The sequence below is a fragment of the Diabrotica virgifera genome, chromosome 7 (genome assembly GCF_917563875.1).
Source record: "Diabrotica virgifera virgifera chromosome 7, PGI_DIABVI_V3a".
Classification (NCBI taxonomy): domain Eukaryota; kingdom Metazoa; phylum Arthropoda; class Insecta; order Coleoptera; family Chrysomelidae; genus Diabrotica; species Diabrotica virgifera.
In genome coordinates, this window is record NC_065449.1 from 94,016,838 (window position 1) to 94,042,803 (window position 25,966).

At 30.6% G+C, this 25,966-nt stretch overlaps 1 protein-coding gene across 1 annotated transcript; it reads right to left on the bottom strand.

Moving 5' to 3' along the window:
* Window positions 1-25,729, bottom strand: LOC114327506 (sepiapterin reductase-like). Its single transcript, XM_028276146.2, has 3 exons — window positions 25,401-25,729; window positions 1,127-1,376; window positions 1-603 (listed from the first exon to the last, which is right to left on the bottom strand). The coding sequence occupies exons 1-3, from the start codon at window positions 25,665-25,667 to the stop codon at window positions 320-322; spliced, it is 801 nt and encodes a 266-aa protein (XP_028131947.2). The 5' UTR covers window positions 25,668-25,729; the 3' UTR covers window positions 1-319.
* Between the last annotated feature and the right edge of the window lie 237 nt (window positions 25,730-25,966).

Below are 25,966 nucleotides of genomic sequence, written 5' to 3' on the forward strand. Positions count from 1 at the left end.
TTTTAAAATATTCATCAGCTTGTATTTAACAGTTTAATGTGTGTAATAAACAATTTTCACATTATGATGACTATTTTTTCTTTTAATACCTGTTCATTTTGAAAACGGGTCATCTCTTCTTCAAGAAATTGCGGTTTCTAGGTCTTTTAAAATTTAAAAAATATTTTTAAGTATTCGTCAGCTTGTATAGTAAAGATTAAAACCAAAAAATACATAAAAACAGTTATTTTCCTAATAGTCTTAAAGATAAAAAGTTTTTTACCTCTTCTGGAAAATTTAAAAAAGTGGAGGTGACCCCTTTTCAAAATGACTGATTCAATTAAAGTCTGTCATAAAAATCGACGGTATCTCCACTCTTATAATCACCTTTTTCTAATACATTCAACATCCTATTAACAGTTTTGATTGTAGTTAAAATGATCGTGTTCTTAATATCGTTAAAAGACTGGCGAAGGTCTTCGGACTGAGCTGTTTCAGCAATATAATGAAACATATCTGTATCTACAGGACCAGGACTATAATTAAGAACAATTATATTTGGCTCCTCCAGAGCCAATACTTTAAAAAATAGTTCACGTGCAGCTTTTCCTGAACCATACATACCTACAAAAACAATTTGATGATATTTTATAAAGTTCAAATTATTATTTTTCAACTCTCAAACTTTAATATATCAATTACAATTTCAATATCTCTATCATAATGAGTTTCATTATGATACAGATTTTTTAACAAGTAGAATCGGTAGATGACGTTCTGTATCAAAAGTGGCACATGCGCAATAAGCAATGTCAAGTCAAATGCATACGGTTTGATTGACAGTGTCCAATATTTAGTGAATACTTTTCCAACGCAATATTGAAGAAGAGGCAACGCCAGGTCATAGACCATTATTATTCATATTAAAGAACGAAGAAATTTTCTCCTTGAATTGCTAAATCCTTGAATTTGACTGATTTTCTTTTTTCTGCTCAGCTTTTACTCAATATTTCAATTGATTTCTGCAATACAATATCTCGTATTTTTATCCACAGCTGGTTATATCTTTCCTTCTTCTACGTTTTCTGTCCTTGTTTTATCTTAAAAAAATACATTGATCAAGAAAAATAAATATGTATAAACTTACTTAGATTCTTTAATGGAACATGGCCAGTAAGAGAGGTAATATTAATTACTACTAATTTTGGTACAACGGGTCTAAGGCTTTTAATAAATACATTGTTTAATAAAACGCATGAGAACAAATTCATATCATAAAACTTTCTCCAAACGGCCAAGTCTGTTAAATCTGTTGTTTGTTTAATAGTTGCAACATGCCCTGCATTGTGAAAAATTATTCCAGTTTTTACATCTTCAGTGTTTATATTGCTTAGTACCTAAAGTATAAACCATAAAATTATTAACATATTTCTAGTCCATTCACTCACATGTCAAAGAAAAAAAGTTATAGTGTGCCGATGTATGCTTTTTCCCTGGGGGTGAGTTTAGCCCATTCTCAGGGGTGAAAAAACATACGTTCAAAAAAGTCCAGAAGTAGATAAGTAAACTGACTAATTCTAAGCAAGTTTTGTTCTATAGAGTTTTTTCACTAAGTCAATACTTTTTGAGTTATTTGAGAGTGAATAAGTTCATTTTTCAACAAAAAAACATGTTTTTAGATGGTTTTTCACTAATATCTCTAACAGTAAATATTTGATCAAAAAGTATTCTTAGCACAAAATATAGCTTGTAAAAAAGTATATGGAGTCTTTAGACCCAGCAGAAGCAGAGCTGTAACTAATGAAAATTAGGTTCTTATTCGTCAAATTCCAAATCGAATATTTCAACCTGAAAAAACAAAAAAATCAAGCACTTTTCTGTGAAAACTCATCACAACTTTTTTAAAGTGTTTAAAAAAAGCTTTATTTTTATTTTTTAAAAAAGTTTTTAGTATCAAAAGTAAGCAAATCACCCTTTAATTAGCACCCCAAATGAAATTAATCGTTACTGCTTCACACTTATGTGTGCTTATGTGTTGTCTGTATGATCTGTATGTAAGTTTCATCGGTTCAAAGTGCTAATTTTTGAAAGGGCTTGAACGAGTCACTAGTCACGAGTGTATGCAAATTTTCAACAGCCATTTCTTAAGGCCATGGGTACATAATTCGCAAATATTTTACGGTTATCCCTACTTTTTATGTCTTTACACGGCAAATTACGTGTAGTAAAATTCACACTGGTATGGATATGTAAACATTACTAGAATGTCATTCTACTTGAAAATGTCATCATTAACTTAAAGAGATGGCTTTTGAATGTTCTTGGATAACTGTTATTTGTATAATTGCAAATTATTAATTCAGTTAATAAATGTGATAATTTTTTCACTAACTATGTATTCAGTGATTGTAATAATTTATATGTACAACAAAAACTAATACTCAATCGAGAAAAGAGGAAAAGTGTTAAAGTGATTTTTTAATAATATATTGTTACTTTGGAACTCTTACAATTTTGAACATCTTTAACAACAAAATACTTGGATCACAGAATATATTATCCTGATGTATTCTCTGCTTGGATCTTCCACAAATAATATACAATAAATAACTTGTGTTCACGTCTTAAATCAATTATTTATCAAATACACTATGTATATATATCAATCCACAGAGAACGGCAGTTCTCACCAGTGGCGCACAACACCCCTACAAGCGACACTATATATACACGAAAATTTCGATATTCTAAACCTGACTGAATTGAAAATTGGGCCACATCCCATCTTAAAGAATAGGAAAAGACTCGTCCATCCATATGTCACATCTCCATTTTGGTCCAAAGGTGTGGATTTTACGGCCCTTCCCATTTAGAGTCTGTTTTTCGTTCTCGTCCCCAAAACTCCCAAAAATTTCAAAAACTTAAGCCCGACCTTTGCGGCTTTTGATAGCACAGATCATTACCTTTCCAACGCATGTTTAATTTTGAAAATCGGTTATACCATTCAAAAGTTATCGAGCTCAGAATTATGACTCAATTTTTATTTAAAAAAGGGAAAATGTTTGTGGATATGTATGTATGTACATATGTATGTATGTATGTGTGTGGAAAAGTTACACCGATCTGAATTTTTTTTTCTGTGTTTCAAGAGGGTGTGAGGGCCGATTGAGAACCGGTCTAATTTTTGACTTCTGACTACCGGTAAGCCAGCTAGAGGACTAGATAGATACAAAATAGCATATTTTTTGGGCGTATATATCTTGGGTTCAAGGAGAGACAGGAAAACCGCAAATACACCAAATTAATAGGGATGAGTTAAGCTTTCAAACGGTGCTTAAGCGATCAACCTGAGACATACACACTGCTCACCATAGCCGAAAAACTGAAAAACTAACGTTGAAAATTTTGGTTTTTCGACAATTACTCAAAATTTCAACCTACGAATTGTACCAATAACTGAGCGTTTGTAGGAGGACTCAGGACGCGTCTAACGGTGTATATCTCATATCTGGGAAAATTCGAATTTTTTAGTTATAGGCTTCATAAGTATAATCAAATCTATTTCTTATGGGAAAAACCGTTTTTCAAGCTCAATAATTCCTGTAATACGTTCAGTTATCATACTTGACCTTGGATGCATCAGATACTACTTGTCAATACGTTTTAAACTCATGTTTAGTGATCAACATCAGTTCAGCCGTTCAGAAGTTATAGAGCTACAAAAGTATAATTAGTCCAGGAACTGAAACTTTTCACTTCGCAATTTTTACAGAATGGATCGATTTGCTTGAAAATTTGAGAATAAGTAGTGGAGAGTCTAAGGATCAAAATCTGTATGATTCCGAAAGACGCTTTTACCATGGGGTGGTTGCCACCCTGTCTCGAGGGTGGAAATTTTTTATTATATTTTGACCGCAAATGTTGGTAAAAAGATTAATTGTAAGCAAAAAATGTTTTATATTTTTTTGATAAAATTAATAGTTTTCGATTTATTGGTTATCGAAATTTAGTTTATAACGAAAAAATCAATGTTATTAATCAATCATGGTTTATGTACTTGTAGTGGTTACGATGCTAGTTTGATTGGGCAATCCGAGTTTATTTGCCGGCCATAATTACATAATTATTAGAATGGCTGGGATATGAACTCGGATTGTCTTATCACTGGTGTCGTAATTACTAGATCATTTGGGAGAGTGTGTGTGTGTGTGTTTAGATTTATGACCTTGGTTTGAACCAATTGGCCAGCTCAATTTTTTTTTTTTATTTTCATAGACACAATTTCCTAATTTTAACTGATATACATTATATTTTAATAATCACAAACATATATTACATACATTACATTAAAAATACATACTAATAAAACACTATTACTAAATACTTATACTAAACCACTAATTGATATTAATTTTTTTTTTCTTTTTTTTTTTCTTTTTTTTTTCTTTCGCGCTAAGACTTAAACCCGATTCATCCTCGCGGAGGTTTAGGCCTTCTTTGTGATTTTTTTGTTTTTTTTTGTTTTTTTTTTTTTTGTTTTTTTTATTTTGTTTTTTTTTTATTGTTTTTTAATATTTATTTTTTTTTTATTATTTTTTTTTCTTTTTATATATATATATATATATATATATTTTTTTTTAATTTTTTTTTTATATATATATTTTTTTTTTAAATATCAATTTTCATATTTTTTAAGTGGTTATAAACAATTTTATACAAATTTATATTTCGTGTACATAAAATGGAATTTAAATTGGTGGGGAGAGTAACTCCTACTGTTTGTAGATTCTTATATAATTGTTGATTCAGCATCTGGAAGTTTGCGCAATCGAAAATCACATGCTCTAAAGTACCCAACTCCCCGCATGTGCAGTTTTGAGAAGTGGCCAACCCTAGTTTATTTTTGTGAACTGGATATAAACCATGTTTGTTCCTTGCTCTATTTAAGGTTTTAATGAAGTGACGATTTGTAATGTCGTTAAACCACGGTTTTCTATAAATTTTTGGTTGGATATCATGAAATCGTACACCTTTAAGAGATATATCATATTCCAGTTGCCATTGCTCCATTTGTTTTTTCTTAAACCATTGTCGTAGATCAGTGACTGGCATTAATGGTTCTTCTATCGTTTCCCCTGTTGTAGTAGCATCCTTGGCAAGTCTATCCACTATTTCATTTCCGTTAATTCCATAATGAGCCTTAATCCAAACCAAAGAAATTTGTTTACCTGTATTCGTAAGTAACTGGATTGTTTCTAAAATTTTTATAATTACTACTGATGAAGTGCTTGATAATTTAGTTTGTACTATTGTGTCTACCGAACTTTTGCTATCTGTTAATATAACAAACTTATTCTTGTGATGGATATTAATATACCTCAAAGCTTGAAGAATTGCGATGAGCTCAGCAGTATAACTAGACATTTGATTTGAAAGTTTAAATTTTTTGGATAGATTTTCATTTGAATGGTAAAAGGCGCATCCAGTTGACTCAGCGAATTTGGATCCATCTGTATAAATACAATCGGACTCCGGCCATCTTTTCAGAATTGTTTTCTCAACAAACGTATTTATGTTAAATTGATTAACGTGTGGTTCAATATTAAGATAATAATAAGGAATTTGTAGTTCTAATAGGTTATAATCACAATTATAAAAGGGAAGGATGTCATTTCTGTAAACCTCGCTATTAAATTGGATTAATAGCTGATAACTGCTTATTACTTTGGGATGAATTTTACGTCTCCAGAAGGGACTATCTATTTTTGAATTGAGGTTTTGTATTTTCTCAGATCTTTTCTGTGCTAGGAGTTTTGACATAAAAACATCACACAAAAATTGCCGTCTAAGATGCAAAGGAGGCTCTGCTGCTTCAATTTCTAAAATATGTGTTGGTGTGCTTTGTATACATCCAAGACAAAGTCGTAAACACTTATTTTTTATTTTTTCCAATATCTCCAATTGAGTTAAATTTGCATTTCCATATAAAATACAACCATAGTCAATCACTGAACGTATTAGTGCTCTATAGAAGATTAGTGATATATTTGGATCGGCTCCCCACTTTGTGTGGCTAAAAGCTCTTAGTATATTTATTGCGTTTTCACATTTTTTTGACAAATGATGAATATGTTCTTTCCAAGAGAGCTTTTGATTTAAAATTATGCCAAGGTATTTAACAGATGTTTTATATGGGAATGTGAAAGGTCCTATATTAATTTGGTTTGGTGGTTGATAACGTCTTCTCGTAAATGAACACATGACTGATTTATCTTGAGAGATGCTGAATCCATTTCTTTGTGACCATTCGGCAATTCTTTCTGTGGCGTTTTCTAATGCATTGATTGAAGCTTCGATCGACTTCTTTTCCGTATAAATGCAAAAGTCGTCTGCGTACTGAAGTATTCTAGTTTCTTCGGTAATAGAACTAGTAACATCAGCAGTGTACAGAATAAACAATAATGGACTTAAAATACTTCCTTGAGGCAATCCAATTGATGTTGATTTGGGCGTACCTATCACTCCATTTATATTTAAATACACTTTTCTATCACGGTATAACTTCATTAAGTTCGCAATAACCCCTTCTGGAATTCCTATGGCGTATAATTTATCTGTCAATATGTCTAGATTAACTACATCATATGCTCCCTTAATGTCTAAAAATAGGCAGGATATTGAGTTGTTACGAGTAAATGCTAATTGTACATCAGTAACAAATGATGTTGTAACTTCTTGAGTTGAACGTCCTCTTCTGAATGCATATTGGACTGCTGATAATAATTGATTTTTCTCCAGCCAGTGTTCTAACCTGTTTTTAATAAGTCGTTCGTACGTTTTCATTATACAAGACCCCAATGCAATAGGTCTGTAGGAGTCTGCAGAATCTCTAGGTTTATTAGGTTTAAGAATAGGTACTATTAAATATTTTTTCCAATCGTCTGGTATGTTCGACTTGTTTGTATATATACTGTTATAAATGCCTAATAAGCGCTGCTTAGTTATAAATGGAATCTCAGCAATCATTGGGTAATGGATGTTGTCTATTCCGGGAGACGTATTATTTCTTTTCTTACAAGCTTGTTGTAATTCGTTCATTGTGAAAGGTTTATTTAGCATGTGATCATTTGTATAATTATTTTTGAACTCTCTTGGTTTTTCGTTAACCCAATTCGGACAGATTTTACTATGAAAATATTCTGTCCAGTCTCCCCACTCTATTTGATGTCTATTTGCTTGTTTCCTGTTTTTAAATCTGTTTAATTTAGCCCAAACATCTTTCATTGGAGTATTTTTGTTCAAACTTTCACAATACGATTTCCAACTAGCTCTTTTTGCTTCATTTGTAATTCTTTTAACGATCGCATCTTGATTTTGATACTTATTAAGATTATCCAAATTTGGATTCTCTTTATATTTACTAAATAATTGCTTGCGTTTCGTTACTGCATCTTGGCAATCATTATTCCACCATGGTTTGCATTTTTCCCAAGTATTTCGTTTATTTGTACTCTTTTTTGGTATAGCTACGGTAGCTGCTTCGTTCATATCTTCTAATAATTTGTCATAACTATCGTCAATAACATTCAATGATTTTTCATATAACAAAGTGCTAAATTTTCTCCAGTCTGCCTTGTTAATTTTCCATATTTTATGACTTTTTGTTGGTGGTGGCGTTCCTCTAAGTTGACATTTCATGAGTATTGGCAAATGGTTAGAGCCATGGGGATCTTGAAGTACCTCCCACTGGAATAATTGACTGATATTTTGAGAGCATATAGTAATATCAATAGCACTTTTTCTTTGGCCTGGTCTAGTAACAAGGGTTGGTTCCCCTGTATTTAAAAATACTAGATTTAATGAGTTTATTGCTTCTAACAGGTTTCTTCCTTCAAAATCTTCTAGATCTGATCCAAAAGCCGAATGATGCGAATTAAAATCCCCACCAATTATACATGGTTTTGGTATGCTATTAAAAAAATTAAGAAATTGTGTCAGTGTAACTCTACTCAAAGGTTTTATGTAAACTGAAACAAGATAAACTTCCTTAAATTGACCAATCCGAACACACACACACCTAGCCATAATCTTTTCCATTTGAGGTAAATCTATCTCAGAAAAACTAATTTCATCCTTAATTAAAATTGCTACACCAGCTTTTCCATCTTCTCTATCTAAACGTGAACAATTATAACCTACGAAATTATAATAAATATTTGGTTTAAACCAAGTCTCCGAAAGAAGACCTATATTGATTTTATATTCATGAAGTAAATACTCCAAATTACATTTATTTGAAACTGCCGATCGGCAGTTCCATTGTGTAATAGAAAAGGTTTTGTTCATGTCTGCGAGCTTAATCCCTGTTTATTGAGTCTGTCCTTAATAATATTAACCACTTCAAACTGTTGAACATTTAAAATATTATCCCTATTTAAAGACTTTAATATATCCATAACTAATTCAAATACTAATGTTATCGTTTCTGTTTCTGACATTTCATTCGTTTTAATAATATTCTCTCGGTAAGATTCTTGACTCAAAATACCCCCTTGTAACCTAGCGATTTCAATTGGTTTAGTTATTTTGATTGCTTCATTAATACAAGGATCAGGTGTTTGAGGCCTGGCCCTTTTCGTTGGATTTCTATAGATAGTGTATTTATGGGAATCTATGGGGCTAGACTGCGAAAAACCTGAAGAATATGGAAGAGCAGCTTGACTTGGAAGGAGTGGAAAAGCTTTTTGAGACGCTAATTCTATGGGAAATTGAGGATTTAATGTTTTATTTTCACTAGTAGTTGCATTTGCATATGTTCTATTGGGGATTAATTTAATTGCGTCATTGTATGTTAAATTTTTTTGAGACATAATATCTTTAATAGTTTTTTGCCTCAGATATTCAGGACACAGCTGAAAATTTGTAGTTAAATGATCTCCGTTGCACTGAAGACATTTATTGTTTGGATTTTCCGTGCATTTGGAGGATAAATGTTCACCGTGACATTTGAAACATCTAGACTTACCACGACACTGTCCACCCACGTGCCCGTAACGATGGCAATTGAAACACAAAATTACTTTCTGTACAAATAGTTCGACCGGAATTAATACCTTATTAATAACTACATACTTAGGTAAACTTTGTGCCCTAAAAGTCACAATAATACTTTTAGTTGGAACATATACCGTAGTATTATTCTCAACAATTTTCCTTTTTAATCTTTTGACTTCTACTACTGTAAATTTACAGTGATTTGGGAGAGATTAGAGAGATAATGCGACAAAGGTGACCATTTATAAAGCTCGTGTAATCGAGAAAAATTGCATTCAACTTCATACATTTAATTTGTATATAACTTGAAAAACTCCTGATACAAGAATAAAAAACCGCTAAACGCCGTAAAAATGAGTGGCGCATACAATATTCCAGCTACAAAAGATCTGATATGAAAATTACGTGGCGCGAAAATGTATTTTCATTTTGATGCAAAACAAAATTCTAGTTTTATTTTAAAAGATTTTTCCATAATATTTGCTAAATTTGAAGTAAACGCGCCACAAAAGAGTAAATTTGATACAGTTTGAATTTTGAAACTCTTTTGTGGCGCGTTTACTTCAAATTTAGCAAATATTATGGAAAAATATTTTAAAATAAAACTAGAATTTTGTTTTGCATCAAAATGAAAATACATTTTCGCGCCACGTAATTTTCATATCAGATCTTTTGTAGCTGGAATATTGTATGCGCCACTCATTTTTACGGCGTTTAGCGGTTTTTTATTCTTGTATTATTTAATCAACAACTCAAAATATTCCCCATGCCATGTCAAATATTTAAAATTGTCATTGATTGTCACTGTCTGACTGTCGATATGCTGACAATATTCTATTCGTCTGAGTGCGGTTTAAGACAAAGGTAGATTTGGAAAATATTACCACGGACATGGTGTCCATTTTTTTCGAACCCTGAAAAAACTAATAAATACTTTAAAAAAGTTTAAACGCAGATGAAAGACTAAATTATTACCAAGGGCCGAAAGTCCCTTAGAATAAATAAAAAATAAAAATGTATACCATTTTTTACTTTACCTTACTAGACCAGTAAGGATCTGCGAAAAAACGTCTATTTTTGGATGTGAGAGGTGGCATTCGGATTTTTGCAGATAAAGTTAGGTGACACCTTCAGTAATAATAATTGACTTATGCTCCTTCTCAAATATGCCCGGAACATTAATAAAAAAATTAAAATATTTAAAAATTTCGAAAAACGTCGATTTTTTTCTGCTTTCTTTGCTTATAACTTTAACAAAGTCGTAGAGAAATAAAATAAAGATAATTGAATTTTGTATGATATACGACTGGTCAAAAATGTCTTAACGTATTACCTTTTCTGCAATATAGCAATAAATACAAAATAAGGGGGCAAAATACGCCTGTTGTTATTCAATGTTTGTATCCACTTTGGTGGCACTTAGAACATTAGTAATTCGCTTAGGAAATTCTTTGTAACATACTTAAACCGTGTACCAAATTTCATTAAAATCGACCTAATAGATTTTGCATAATAAATTTGCAATCTAAATGTTTTTAAAAAAGTTCAAATTTTTTAAAATATTTCTGAACAAAAAGTAGACCAAAAGTCTAAGTTTTTCAACCTAATAAAAATATTTTTAAAAGATTTTTAATTGAAAAACGTATTGGACCATTTTCCTGGTGACACCTCCAAGGCTTCTACAATATGCAAGCCAAATGGATGCTGCAGTGAAGACAAAAGGGAAGGAATTCTACACTATGCAATTCACAACACCCGTCTGCAGCTTGGTAAAGTTCCAACGGAAAATGGACCTAGTTACTCTATAGGAGCAATACTAATATACAATAAAAATGTATACCATTTTTATTCAGTTGCAATGCGAAACCAAAACTGTCTTAACTTTTACTTAGGTTAGAGAGTGCAGCCAGCACTCTTATCGACGATTTCACCTCTTATTAGAGGCTCTTAGCTATTCTCTTATTCAGAGAATGCATAGGCTGCTATCTCTATGCCTATGCATTCTCTGAAGAGCCTCTAACAAGAGGTGAAATCGTCGATAAGAGTGCTGGCCGCTCTCTCTAACCTAAGTAAAAGTTAAGACAGTTTTGGTTTCGCATTGCAACTGAATAAAAATGGTATACATTTTTATTTTATATTATAAAAAGTAGACCATTTAGAAGTTGTCTAATTTTTTTACATATAAAGAGGTGCTCTACCTATCTAATACACTTTACAGAATTAAAATCGGATTATTTAAGGGGCCTCAGCAATGTTGTAAACTTATAAACAATTTTTTGGCTTATAAACAAATAGCTTTGGTTAATAATAAAAAAAATTAATTTTTAGCAATGCAAATAATTAAAACCGGTATAATTTGACTTAAACTTTCAAATGCTGTCAGCAGAATTGCTATTTTATTTTTTAATCAAAAGTTATTCGCGTTCAAAAATTGCAATTTTTCGAATTTTTGAAAGTTCCACTGCGTTTATCTCGAGAACTATGCATCCTACGAAAAAACTTGTAAGAACATTTTTTGCTTAGAATTGCCCAAGAAATACAAAAAAATGCGAAATTTTATTTTGCGAAAAATCGATGTTATGTAATTCCTCAAGTTCTTTGTTTATAACAATCTTATCGACATCCGGATCAACTGTTAACCAAAAAAAAAATACAGAAAAATCTTGGGTAAGTCCATCTAAATAAAGGAGCCCGTAGCACCCCCTCCTGGCCACAGGACTAATTTGTTTATAAGCCAAAGAATTGTTTATAACTTTAAAACATTGCTGAGGCTGCTTAAACAATCCGATTTCAATTCTGTAAAGTGCATTAGATAGGTGGAGTGCTTCTTTATATGTAAAAAAATTGACAAATCTTTGTATGTTCTAGTTTTTGTTGTGCAAGATTTTAAAAAAATTTAATTTTTTAAAAAAAGTTTAGATTGCAAAGTTGTTATTAAGTCAATTTTAATGAAATTTGGTGTACGGTTTTAGCACATTACAAAAATTTTCTAAGCATATTAGGAAGGTTCCAAGTGTAACCTACTAAGTGATGGAAAATCATTGAATAAGGACAGGCTTGTTTTGCCCCCTTATTTTATATTTATTGCTATTTTGCAGCAAGGGTGATAAATTAAGACATTTTTAACCAATCGCATCTGATAGAAAATTTAATTATCTTTGTTTTATTCCTATACGACTTTGTTCCAAAATGAATCGTTTTAAAGTTATAAACAAAAAATTAGAAAAAAACGAAATTTTTAAATATTTTATTTTTTTTATTAATGTTCCGGGCATATTTGAGAAGGAGCATAAATCAATTATTATTAACGAAGTTATCACGTCTAACTTTATCCGCAAAAATCTGAATGCCACATCCAGCTAAAAACAGATCCTTACTGGTCTATACCTCTTAATAAATAAAAAGTTTATTTTGAATGAGATATTTGAAATTAAAAATCACACTAAATTTTCTCTTAGTTTTTCACTTCTGTAACTTATTAGAATAAACATTATATAAGTTATCAGGGACTTTTTTCCCTCACTAATAACGTAATCTTTCATTCTGCGTTTAAATTTTTCAAAAATACTTAGTTTTCTCAGGATTCGAAAAAAATGAATCCCCATTTGAATAGCATTGCAGCCGAAAATACGTACCCATTCCCTTAACAAATTTTTGTCTTAAAGAAAAACAAAAAGTTCAAAATATTTAGAAAAGCAAAACCTACATTTTCTTACTCTTTGATATTTTTGGTATTACTAATTGAATTTTTAAATTATTTTCGAAATACAGCATTTTTTCAAAATGAAAAAAATAATTTTAGACTTAAAAACCAAATTTTTCAAAAATAAGCACTTTTAAACGATGAAACTTACAAATCATATAAAAATCCATAAGTAAAGTAACTTGTGAAGTGGTAACGATCAGTTTCATTTGGGACGCAAATTAGGGGGTGATTTTACTTTAAGCGTAACTTGCTTACCTTTGATTCAAGAAACTAAAAAAAACAAAAATAAAGCTTTTTCTAAATACTTAATGTGTTTAGATATGAGATAGATCTGTAATTTCTAAAATAGTTTTGATTATACAGGGTGTCCAGAAACTCTACAGACAAACGAAGACAGCAGATTCCTCAGATAATTCTAATACAATTTAACCCAATTCACCTAGTCCGAAAATGCTTCCTAAAGGCTGTATGACACTATGCATTTTCTTGTATCATTTCTAATATCGTTTCTGATATTAGAAAGTTATATACATTTTCTTGTATCGTTTCTTCTACGTACATTTGTGCCCTGTATGACACTATGCAAGTTCTTGTATCGAAAATTGTATGAAATTCGGCACGTGATTGGTCGAAATTTTGTTTGTCACCCTGTGTCACGTTACATTGGTATGGTCACGTATGGTAGTATTGCATCTACAGCTGATTTTAAGGATTTTATAAAATTTATAAACTTTTAAAAACTTATAAATTTAACATTTTAATGTTAACCAGAATTTTCTCGTTGACCATTTGAGGTTGATTATTTGTGTTTTTATATTTCTGCTAAAATATTTGCATTAGAATTATCTTCAGTTTGATCCAAATTCGGAACTAGGTATTGTATTTTCCTCTATTAAAAAATTATGCAATACAATGAAAGCCAAAGTTATAATTTGAGCTTTACGAGCTAAATATATGGTTTTTAGTAGAACAGTAGCCCATATTTATATTAAGTATCAATAAAAGATTTATAAATAATACCTACAAAAACACAAATAAATTCATCAAGACATAAATCATATGATCCCATTTTCAGCCGCCATTATGACATTTAGATGTTTTACCAGCAGGTTTTACGTTTTTGCTGTTTGCGCAGAAATTGGCGCAGTTCTTGTACAAGAATCTGTGTCTGACACATTCTTGTATCGTTTCTGATATGGTTTCTTGTATCTGTGTATGATACTTTCCTTTTTTTTTGACATATCAGAAACGATATCAGAAATGATACAAGAAAATGCATAGTGTCATACAGCCTTAAGGGAGCTAGAGCTCTTTCAAGATGGCGTCTTCTAAATAGTTTTCTTAAATGCCTCCAGAACCGTTCTAGCTAGAAAAACGAAAATTGGTACGCTTATTTATTATCTTCCAGAGATAAATCGATTCCATCTATTGCGAATTTCTAGTACCGGACATAGGCGTCCGTTTTGGGTGGGGCCACGGTTATTTTATCGCATAACTTTCTTGTCTTTAACTTTTAAGCATTTTTAACTCTGAATTATTAAATTGAGAGGTATTCTAGTACTAAAAGATACTCTTGCTTTATGTTGGTAAAATGTTTCGTTTTTTGTTGAAAAGTTCTTTCAATTCGGTAGGACACGCCGTTTTCTAAAAAATTCAATTTAAAAATTTTTCTATTTGGAATATGAAAAAAAATGGAAAAAATTTTTCAAAAAAAACGGTGTATTTTACCAACTTAAAGCAAGAGTCACTTTTAGTACTAACATACCTCATAATTTAATAATCTAGTGTCAAAAATGCTTAAAAATTAAAGACAAAAAAGTTATGCGATAAAATATCCGTTGACCTATCCAGAACGGACGCCTATGACCGGTACTAGAAATTCGCAAGTAATTAAATCGATTCATTTCTGGAATATAAATAAATGTACCAGTTTTCGTTTCTCTAAATAGTTTTTTTTTATATTTTTTTCAAATTCACAAAACGAAAAATTTTCAAATCTATTTTTCTAGAAAACTGTGTATGATATCGACTTAAATCAAGAGTACCTTTTAGTACTAGAATACCTTACAATTTAGTAATATAGAGTCAAAAATGCTTAAAAATGATATACAAAAAAGTTATGCGATAAAATAACCGTTGCCCTACTCAAAACGGACGCCTATGACAGGTACTAGCAATTCGCAATAGATGGAATGCATTAACCTCTGGAAGATAAATGTGTGTATCAATTTTCGTTTTTCTAAATAGAAGCGTTCTGGAGGTATTTAAGAAAAACTAATTACAAGACGCCAACTTCAAATAGCTCTAGCTCCCTTAGGAAGCATTTTCGGACAAGTGAATTGGGTTAAATTCAGGCGCGGATCCAAGGGGGGGTCAATGGGGTCAATTGCCCCCTCCTTGAGACCTCGCCTGGTGTCTACTGACAGTTTTTTTAAGAAAGAGATAATTATGATTGAAAATAAATAGTGAGTTTTGTGTCCTGTTTGTAACTGAATAACTGAAACATAACACAGAATTCCTTGGAATCGAAGCCTAGATTATTAAAAGTCTTTAGAACATAATAAATGAAAAATTCTCACAATAAATCTGTTAAATGTTAAAATCTGTTAAAAAATGTCATTCGCATCTGAGGCTATTTGAAGATCTGAAGTGCAAACAGTAAAAATTCAGTCAGGCAAAGTTTAAATTTTTGCGATGAAGAAGACGTGTTTCCACATTGTAAAATACTATTACAAATATTGCTTACTTTGCCTTTTAGTACATCACGTGCAGAACGATCGTTTTCTGTTTTTAAATATCTTAAAACTTAGCTTAGAAACAAAATGAGTCAGGATCGATTGTTACTGTAGGTCTATCTTTACTCCATGTTCATTTTTATTTAAAATTAATATAGAAATTAAATAAAATTGATTACATAAAATTAACGATCTTTTCTGATTTCAAACGCCTTATAGACGGAGAGCTAGAGGCGAGAAATCATCGTCATAAGTAATATGGAGTTTGGCATGTGAAATGTGTCTATTGTATATTGATAACTATGACCCCTTTTAGGCTGACACCTCAGTGGATACAGGAAGTAGCAATAAGGGATGAAAGGGGAAAGTTGGTGCAGTCATTAAATGTTTTCACCTTCTATTTTGTTAAACCTCCATCGATTTGCATGAAAATTAGTGAGTAGTTAGAGAATAACTCAAGAAACAAAACTGATATGGTGCCAACGTGCGCTTTTATCCTGGGGGTGGATGCCACCCCTTCTCGGTGGTGAAAACTATTTTATTAAAAATAACCCCACTAATTGATAGAGGGACAAATTTTAAGCAAAATTTGTTCTTCTAATTATTAAAATAAATCAATACTTTTTGACTTATTAAAGATCAAAGATTTGAATTTTTCGTGAAATAAATGCATGATGTAAAGCGGTTTTTCGTGAATAATTCAAAAACTGTAAGTATTATCAAAATAGTTATAATTACCAAAATTGAAGATAATAAAAAATAAAAGAGATTTTTTATTCGAAAAACCTTTGAGAATTAATAAAAAGTGAGTTATAGGTGATGGAATGTATATTTTTTTCGGCTAGTACCCAAATCTAAGTATTCAAGCTCAAATAACGGGAAAACGGTGCATTTTATAAAATATATTTACTGAACACTTGTCAACGTACTCAAGGATACCTATCAAGTGAGCTCCAGATGAAGTTTATAACATCAAAGCTAAGCAAGTGATGATAAAAATAAGAGAACCCTTTCGAGTTTTTAGGAAAAAGTGAAAATTAAAACATACGCTATTTATATATTTATTTTGAAATTTGTTAACAGAATAATTTTTAAAGGAATTTCGGGAATGAAGTTAGGATTATAATTTATTATCAAGTTGGTTTTATTACAATTTAAATATAACAAGTTAAAAATGCGAGCATTATTATAACGAAAACTTTGTTTTTTATGTATTTAAATTCCTAATATGGAAAATTGCTATTATGAAAAGTTGTTTAGAATTAAAAATTATGTTTAATGTGCAATTATATCCTACTATTTAAATATTGTGAGCTATAAAGGCATTTTACTGAGCGAATTTCTTGAGTGAAATTCATATTTTTTACACATCGACTAAAATTGATACAATTTTATATAATCTTATGTTTATGATTGCATCTTGGATTTTAGACCGTGCAGATCTTTTTATGAAGAATAATTTTTGTTCGTAAAATTAATAATAAAAGAGTTATAAATGAAAATGATGATTGGTAGGTATCTCTAATTTGAGAAAAAAATTAAATATTTTCTTTTTATTAGAAGAATGTAGATAATAGTTACATTATTATAATGATTATTAATTATTTAATTATAATAATAACAACTATTGCATATATTAGAACACAGTTTTTAATTCCAAACAATTTTTCGTAGTAGGTAACAATAATTTACAACAGTGTGAAAAAAAGGTACTTTAATCTTGAGCGAAATTCATATTTTTTAAAATACCTCCTATAATATAGACAAAATTTGCTATCTGATGATTGGATCGTAGGTTTTAGACGATGCAGAACTTTTTATGAATTATAACTTTATTTCGTAAAATTAAAAATAAAAAAGTGTCCCATAATATATGTGTCCAACTTAAGTAGACACACTGTATATTATACAATATAATATATATAATACATAAATCATTGGGTAGACAGCACCAAAAATTTGTAACCTGCCATTTAACATTACTTACATTAAAATTAATAAGTAATATTTATTTATTTGATATTTCAATTCTTTTACAGTTTATATATAGTAATATATTTTTGAAATAATATGAAATTTTCATTAACATTTTTACGTACAGTGTCTCCATTGTACAATTATATCGCTATTTAAAATTGCTAAAAAATCATAAATTGCTGTCCCGAGTTGTAACTTGTCTTTGAGGTCGGTTATCTCGAAGATGGTTTGATATATCGAAATGCCGTTTAAATATTTGGATTCAGGAGACAAAACTACATTGAAATCGGTACATAAGCTCCAGATATTGCAGGGGTGGCAACGCAGGAACGAACGAACGGACTTTGCGAATTTATAAACGAAATCAAAATTTTCGTTGAAAATACTATTTATTTTTCACTTTCGCTGTCACATTCACTAAAATCGCTATCATAATTATTTTCATCACTTTCGCTATTATGAATGTCATCATCAGCTTGCTCATCATCCATCTCATCGTCTGTTTCATTCTCAAAAATAATATCTCTAACAATCTCTGGTATTTAAGACCCTTCAAACCATTTGAATTTATATGTGTTATCTTCAGCAAGTTCCCAACGATTGTGTTCAATAACCAGATCTGTTGGATTTTTTTATAGGCGTTCAACCAAATACTTGTAATGTATCGTGCTCGTAAAAGATGTTGATATAGCTCAGATTGAGATGGATATATTCAATACAAACGCCGACTACGAAATGAGAGTAGCAAGTACCTATATAATAGCGTCAATTTAAGTACACATGCGTAAAGTTACGAATGATAAAAAGAACATATTAATAATTAAATGTATGTTACTAAAATATTATTTTTATATTATTTCGATATTTAATTGAATTTTTTCTATCGATATAAACTTAGTGGCGGTTCTAGCCAGGGGCAGGGGGCAGGTTCCCCCTTCAGTTTTTACAGTACTTTTGTAATATAATTTCGTTAAAAAGGCACGTTATCTTGTTTATTTAGCGGTTTTGTTCCCTTGCCCCCCACTTTTTTTGGTCTAGAATCGCCCCTGTATAAACTGAATATGTACAGAAACTGAGGGTGTCCAATAATGGGCACATTTGACAAAATATTCAAATACATTTTTGCTATATTTTATATAAATGCCTTAAAACCATTTTAAAAACTTATATAAATAATATAATAATTAAGCTCCAAATTTTTGGAGCCTAAATTTTGAAAAATGTTTGTAGCATAATGTTTAATGGTATCAACTTTTCCGGGAGCTCATTTGATACATATTTCTAAGTACTTTGACAACTGTTCAGTAAATATATTTTATAAAATGCACCGTTTTCCCGTTATTTGAGCTTGAATACATAGATTTGGGTACTAGCCGAAAAAAATACATTCCATCACCTATAACTCACTTTTTATTAATTCTCAAAGGTTTTTCGAATAAGAAATCTCTTTTATTTTTTATTATCTTCAATTTTGGTAATCATAACTATTTTGATAAAACTTACAGTTTTTGAATTATTTACGAAAAACCGCTTTACATCATGCATTTATTTCACGAAAAATTCAAATCTTTGATCTTTAATAACTCAAAAAGTATTGATTTATTTTAATAATTAGAGGTAATAAATTGTGCTTAAAATTTGTCCCTCTATCGATTAGTGGGATTATTTTTAATAAAATAGTTTTCACCTCTGAGAAAGGGTGGCATCCACCCCCAGGGTAAAAGCGCACGTTGGCACCCTATCAGTTTTATTTCTTGAGGTATGCTCTAACTACTCACCAATTTTCATGTAAATCGATGGACGTTTAACAAAATAGGAGGTGAAAACCTTTAATGACTGCGTTAACTTTCCCCTTTCATCCCGTATTGCTACTCCCTGTATCCACTGAGGTGTCAGCCTGAAAGGGGTCATAATTATCAACATACAATAGACACATTTCACATGCCAAACTCCATATTACTTATGACGATGATTTCTCGCCTCTAGCTCTTAGACTATTAAAACTTGGCTTAGAAACAAAAGGAGTCATAATCGATTGTTAGGTCTAGCTTTACTCCATGTTCATTTTGACTTAAAATTAATATAGAAAATATTATTAATAAATTTGTGTGATTTATTTATGTGATATATTTAGAGCGATACTGCGTTTTCGTCTAATAGTGATTAAATAACAAATGTAGTTGGTTTTTATGGTCCTACTGATAAACTTTACCAAATTACAAGTTTTACTATCTTTTAGAACATAATTATTAAATGTTATTAAGGTAACTTTAAATAAATTTACAAACTTTGGATGTATGTACATTTTAATTAAGTATATTGAACAAAGCAGAGTTAGTTAAATCTATTTGATCATTTACTAAAAACCGAATAAAAGCAGCTTTTAGAAGGATGTCCAAATTATTATGTAACAGAGATCTAAAATTGGCATTAAGGATGCGCTTACTTCGCTGCTAAAAGCGAAGTATGTGTTCTTGGTCTTACTGTATGGTATACTTGGACTGTGAATAAAATCGACCTAAATCGCCTTGAGGCTTTCGAGATGTGGTGCTATAGAAGAATTTTAAGAGTTTCTTGGGTGGAGAAGATTCGAAACTCCAAAATACTAGAACGTTTCAGCAAGACTACTGCGATAATAAAGGCATCAACAAGAGAAAGCTGGAGTATTTCGGACCTGTAATAAGAGGTCCCAAATATAGGTTGCTACAAAATATTATGCAAGTGAAAATATAAGGCAAACGCAGTCCAGGACGAAGAAGCACTTCGTGGTTCATTTAGCGTGGCAGTGAATAAAATTAAGATAGCTATGATGCTAACCAACGTTCTGAAAGGATATGGAACATGAAGAAAAAGAAAGTAATAGCCCATTCCGAAAAAGAAACCTGTGTACGCCAGTGACGAGAAAATTTTTATTTCATTGCCCCCACCTTGCCAGGTTGCTGGATCCGCCGTTGGTTAAATTGTCTTAATATTATCTGAGGAATATCCTTTCTTCATTTGTCGGTAGAGTTTCTGGACACCCTGTATAGTTGTCCTCCAAAAATGCGCTATGTTTTTGGATATTTTCCGCTGAAATATTCGATTTGGAATTTGACGCATAAGAACCTACTTTTCATTAGCTACACCATTTTTGTCACTCGTTTATAATTTATATTTTTGCTGAGAATATTTTTTTCGATAGAATACTTAATTTTTGGGTTATTTGCGAAAAACCGTTTAAAAACGTTGTTTTTTTTTTGTTGAAAAATGAGCATATTCATTCGCGTAAATAACTCGAGAAGTATTGATTTAGTGAAAACTCTACAGAACAAAAGTTGCTTACAATTATTAGTCAATTGATCCATTTCCTGACTTATTTTGAACGTAATTTTTTTTTATCGTCCCCTGGACAAAAGCACACATACATCGGCACAATATCACTTTTTTCTTTGATATGTTAGCTATGTGTACTTATGCCAAATTTGATGTCAATCCAAGCGGTTCTTTAAAATTTGGAGCAAAAACCGTGACTTAGTCCCCAGTACACCGTCCTTTTTTGAAAATGATTACAAACGTCTTAAAAATGGTTTTAACTGCTTCACTATTTTCACTTTCTGAAAATTTTCAGAATGCAGGATGGACGCTTTTCCACACTCACAACACCTAAACCTGTAGCTCTACCGTGCTTATGTTTTGTAATTGCAAACCCATACTTTTTAATTTTAATCAAAAATTATACGTTAAAATAAAATAAATATTTTTTGTCGGACAAAAAAGAGGGAGCTATCGTCGAGTCCGACACCCGCAAAATGTCACTCTAGCGCGGTAAAACTCTTAATTTTAAATTGAAAGTACTTATAATTAATTACAAAAGATTGTCGATCTCTTGTCCGACAAATTTACAGCATCGTTTCTTTAGTTCGACAACGTAAATATGTTAATTATGGCAGGTTACATTTAACGTTGCGTCATTTTTTTGTCTGATATAACTTATCGGATATATTTATCGCATTATTTTGTCGGATATAATTTTTTTAATAAACATGTTTTATTTAAAGTTAAAAAAAAATTTAAATTATGACGTTGTAATCGCGAAACATAACCTGCCATAGTGAACATATTTAGGACAGCTTGGATATTAGTGCACCCTAATATGTCTGTGTAGATTTTGGCATTGGATCCGAGCATGATATGTAACACCGTTGCCGTGTCCTCTATTTTTTCATACTATCACATTACAATTTTTTGTGATATTATATTTCTGTGTGAAATGTATCATTTTTGTGTATTTTAGGTATGTTCTAATATGTTATGTATAGATAGGTTTTTACTTGATTATTATAAATCATTGTGAAGTTTAACTTGCTAGAAACCTTGTAATATTGTGTAATGTATAAAAAATAACGCGAGAATTTTACTGTCATCGTTGCATTTGGTTGTCTTTTTAAAGACAGATCACATGCTATGATTTTTTACAACGGATATTCTTGAGTTGGGATTGATTTCATGTAATCGAATGAACTATCTTTTAGTAAAGTCGTCCCAGGAACGCAACTCATAAATATTGGCGATATCATTTTAAAGTCTTCTACTTTAAAATGTATAATATACGTCTGAATTGCCAATATAAATGAGTCAGATTAAATAAATTATTAGAAGAATTTTTTTACTTAGCAACAACATGTTTGTTTTATTTTAATAGTATTTTGTATTTTGACAACGAAACCCGATTTGGGCTTCGAAACGTTAATAAATTCATTTTTTAGTAAAATTGTGGCTTATTTCCCATAAAAAATACGTAATTAAAAAAATAAGTAGTTTTGAAACACCAATTAAGTAAAGTTAATTATGTTGTTGTTTTCACCAATTTTGAAAAAATGTGAAAACGTTGAATTATCCACGTCCGTCCGTCTTGTCTGTCTGTTTGTAAACTCAACTCCTCCGTCATTATACCAGATAGAATGACAAATGAGGTGTGAAATGAAAGCTTATAATTCAAGGATGGTACTATAGGTGAGAAGTTTGACATAGACTGTGTGCCCGTCTGTCCGTCCGACCGCGAATATAATTCCTTCGTCACTATACCAGGTAGAATAACAAATGAGGTGTCAAATGAAAGCTTATAAACCAAGGTTGGTACTAAAGGTGAGAAATTTGACCTAGGCCGTCTGTCCGTCCGACCGCGAACATAACTCCTCTGTCACTATACAAGGTAGAATGCCAAAAGATGAGAAATTTGACATCGGACTTCCGGTTTTAGATTTGCAACCGTAAGTACTGTTTTAAAGTCACCGAAATAGTATAAGCGATATATCATTCGACGTGCCTTACCAGGATGAGAACAAATGTAGAATTTTGGTTTTTATATAATTTCCGGTTAAAAGGTTCTAACCAGAAGTGCCATATTATAGTCGCAGAAATACATGTAACCCATCAATCGAAGCTTATTGAAAAGTCGAGTTTGAATCTTTAATGTCGATTTTGAAGTCATTTCTGTTTAAACAATTATGACCCACAGTTTAGTAAATATGACTCAAAATTAGTAAAATCGTATATCAATCGACGCAAAGTTACAGGAAGAGTTCAAATATCGACTTCCAGTTCTATTTTCGATTACTTTGGGTGAAACATTGGACTTAGTTGTCCAATTACGACTTCGTCTAATAGGACGAAGTCCAAATTACTTGTTTTTTACAAACACCTCAAAGGAGGGATGTTAATTAAAAAAAGTAGATAAATAATTATAATAAATTAAAAAATAGTTTTGAAACACCAATAAAGTAAAGTTTTTTTAATACAAAAAGCTCAAAAGAGGCATTTTAAATCAAAGTTACCGTAAAATTGTTATAAAAAAGAAGATCAACTGATAAATAAAAGAGGTCAATGAAGATAAACTGTAAAAACGTTTTTAAATCGAAGTTAATTTAAAAAAAAATTTGAAACACCAATAAAGTAAAGTTTTTTTTCATTTGACATCTCATTTGTCATTCTACCTGGTATAATGAAGGAGAAGTAAACGTTCTTATAAAATTATTCTATTGTTCTTGTAGGTACATTTAACATTGATTGAAATTATGAAACAAATAAAGAAAACAGTATGGCAACACTGTGACGCACAAGCATAAGATTCAGCTGTGGGTTACGTAGGGTGCACGAATATCCAAGCTGTCCCATATTTACATTGTCAGACTAAAGAAACGACGCTGTAAATTTGTCGGACAAGAGATCGACAATCTTTTGTAATTAATTATAAGTACTTTCAAGTACCTACTTTTTAGAAAAAGTTTTGTAATAACAAAACTATACCGCGCTAGAGAGACATCTTAAGGGTGTCGGACTCGCCAATCGCTCCCTCTTTTTTGTCCGACAAAAATAATTTATTTCATTTTAACGTATAATCTTTTGATTAAAATTAAAAATTATAGTTTTGCAATAACAAAACATAACCGCGCTAGAGCTACAAATTTAGGTGTTGTGCTTGCGAAAACGCGTCCAACCTGCACTCTGAAAATTTTCAGAAAGTGGTAGATTCGCTCAAACGATGCAGGTAAAACCATATTTAAGACTTTTGCAATCAGTTTCAAAAAAGGACGGTATACTGGGGACTAACTATTCTTGTTTAAAGAAATAATAAATATTACAATATAAAGGAAAATATTCCTCTCATTGGCTGTATACCAAATAAAAAACTTACTAAGGAAGTAAAACCTCACTTGTAGGGTAGGTAAATGGTATATATATATATATATATATATATATATATATATATATATATATATATATTTGTACAAATATTTTCGACCGTACTGTGTTAAATAGTGATTTTTTGAATAACTGCAACATCAAAAAAAACTGTTGTGCCTTAGTAGATCACCACTTAAATACAGGACATAAATTTGATTTTAATAATGTAAAAATTTTGGAACAAGTTGACAACTATAAAAAACGACTCTTCCTTGAGATGGTACATATTAACAAAACTCCAGAATCAATTAATTATAAGACTGACACTAACCATTTGAGTAATATCTACTGTAATATTCTAAGTAATTCATAACATTCTTTCCCAAAATTTAAAAAATACAAACAAATTACTCAATTAATCTACTAACAATGAATCTACCTTATTTTTATTCAAGTTCTGAATACCAGTCTTACACTAACTCATTACGTACCATCGATTACATTTTATAGTCAATTTAAAATACTTCAAGTCCTTTTTCATTTGTCTACTATTACCTTTCCACCTTAAAATTTCGCAAATACTTTTTCTTGTTTACTTTGACGTATTCACTAAAAATAAAAAATAAAATTTTTTTCAATATTAGACAATATTCTATTAACATAAAATATATTGCAGTTACCATAACTCCGAAATATATGTCAAAATAACATCAGTCATTTCTCAAGTCAATGTTCAATATAATATGTTAAACGAATTTAAATTATCACTCTTATAGTTGTAAGTAATGAAATGTTTTGATTTTTGTCCATATCTAATCTTAATAAATTTACAGTTTTCTCCTGAAGAAGTCACCAAATAGTGACGAAATATTGAGACCTAGAACAAATAGAGTTTTAATTCATCTGACCGAATTGCCGTTATTCAAAAAAAATCACTATATATATATATATATATATATATATATATATATATATATATATATATATATATTTAAGAAAAACATCGACCTATTGTCGACATTGTTGTAGCCGAAATGACCTGATTATTGTAATTTTAAGGTCTTTTGACCTAACTATGTAGCTAGTTCCAACTACTTTGGATCTAAAGTTGTCTACCTGATGATGGACTGATTGGTCCGAAAACGTTTGTGTGATTTTTGTACCATAGATGTACCCACTTCAATCCAATTTGGATCATTTTACATAAAAATTTTAATAAATTTTTATACCATTTACCTACCCTACAAGTGAGGTTTTACTTCCTTAGTAAGTTTAATAAATATTACCTTTTTGAAAACATCATTGTATTCGTTAATGTCTGGTTTAGAGAGATCTAATGAAACAGTGTCCACATGAACTGATTTATTTATTTCACCAATATGAAATTTAGTTTCTTCAAGTCCAGCTTTAGATCGTGCTATTAAAACTAATATAGAACTTTGTTTCAATTTTCTGCATATTTCAATTGCCAATGTTCTACCAATACCTCTAGAAGCACCTGTGATGAAGACTATAGCCTTTTTAGAAAAATCTATCATAATATTGGAAGTCATGATTAAAATAAAATAAGTGCAGCAAACTATTGTAAGTAAAAGTATTTAAAAATTTATTTAAAACTAAATGTCGTTGTTGTTTGTTTGGGTTTATATAACCAAAAACAAGTTGATATCTTCCTTAGCATATGACCTGTAATGATAACAAAAATTCCATGTCGTCACATAGGGATATACACTGCTCCAAACATTTAATTAATCTATAATTGATGATTAATAGAAAATTATCGCCAATTTAAGCAATCCATTTGGAGCCAATGCAACATAGGACATGAGGCAATACATGGAGACTAATTAAG

What these genes read in the sequence shown, in the direction of transcription:
- LOC114327506 (XM_028276146.2), bottom strand. Translation starts at nt 25,667, where the DNA reads ATGACTTCCAATATTATGATAGATTTTTCTAAAAAGGCTATAGTCTTC. An exon ending in ACAATGATGTTTTCAAAAAG is followed by an intron (nt 1,377 to 25,400) that starts GTAATATTTATT and finishes TTTATACTTTAG; the next exon opens with GTACTAAGCAATATAAACAC. An exon ending in TGTTCCATTAAAGAATCTAA is followed by an intron (nt 604 to 1,126) that starts GTAAGTTTATAC and finishes TTGTTTTTGTAG; the next exon opens with GTATGTATGGTTCAGGAAAA.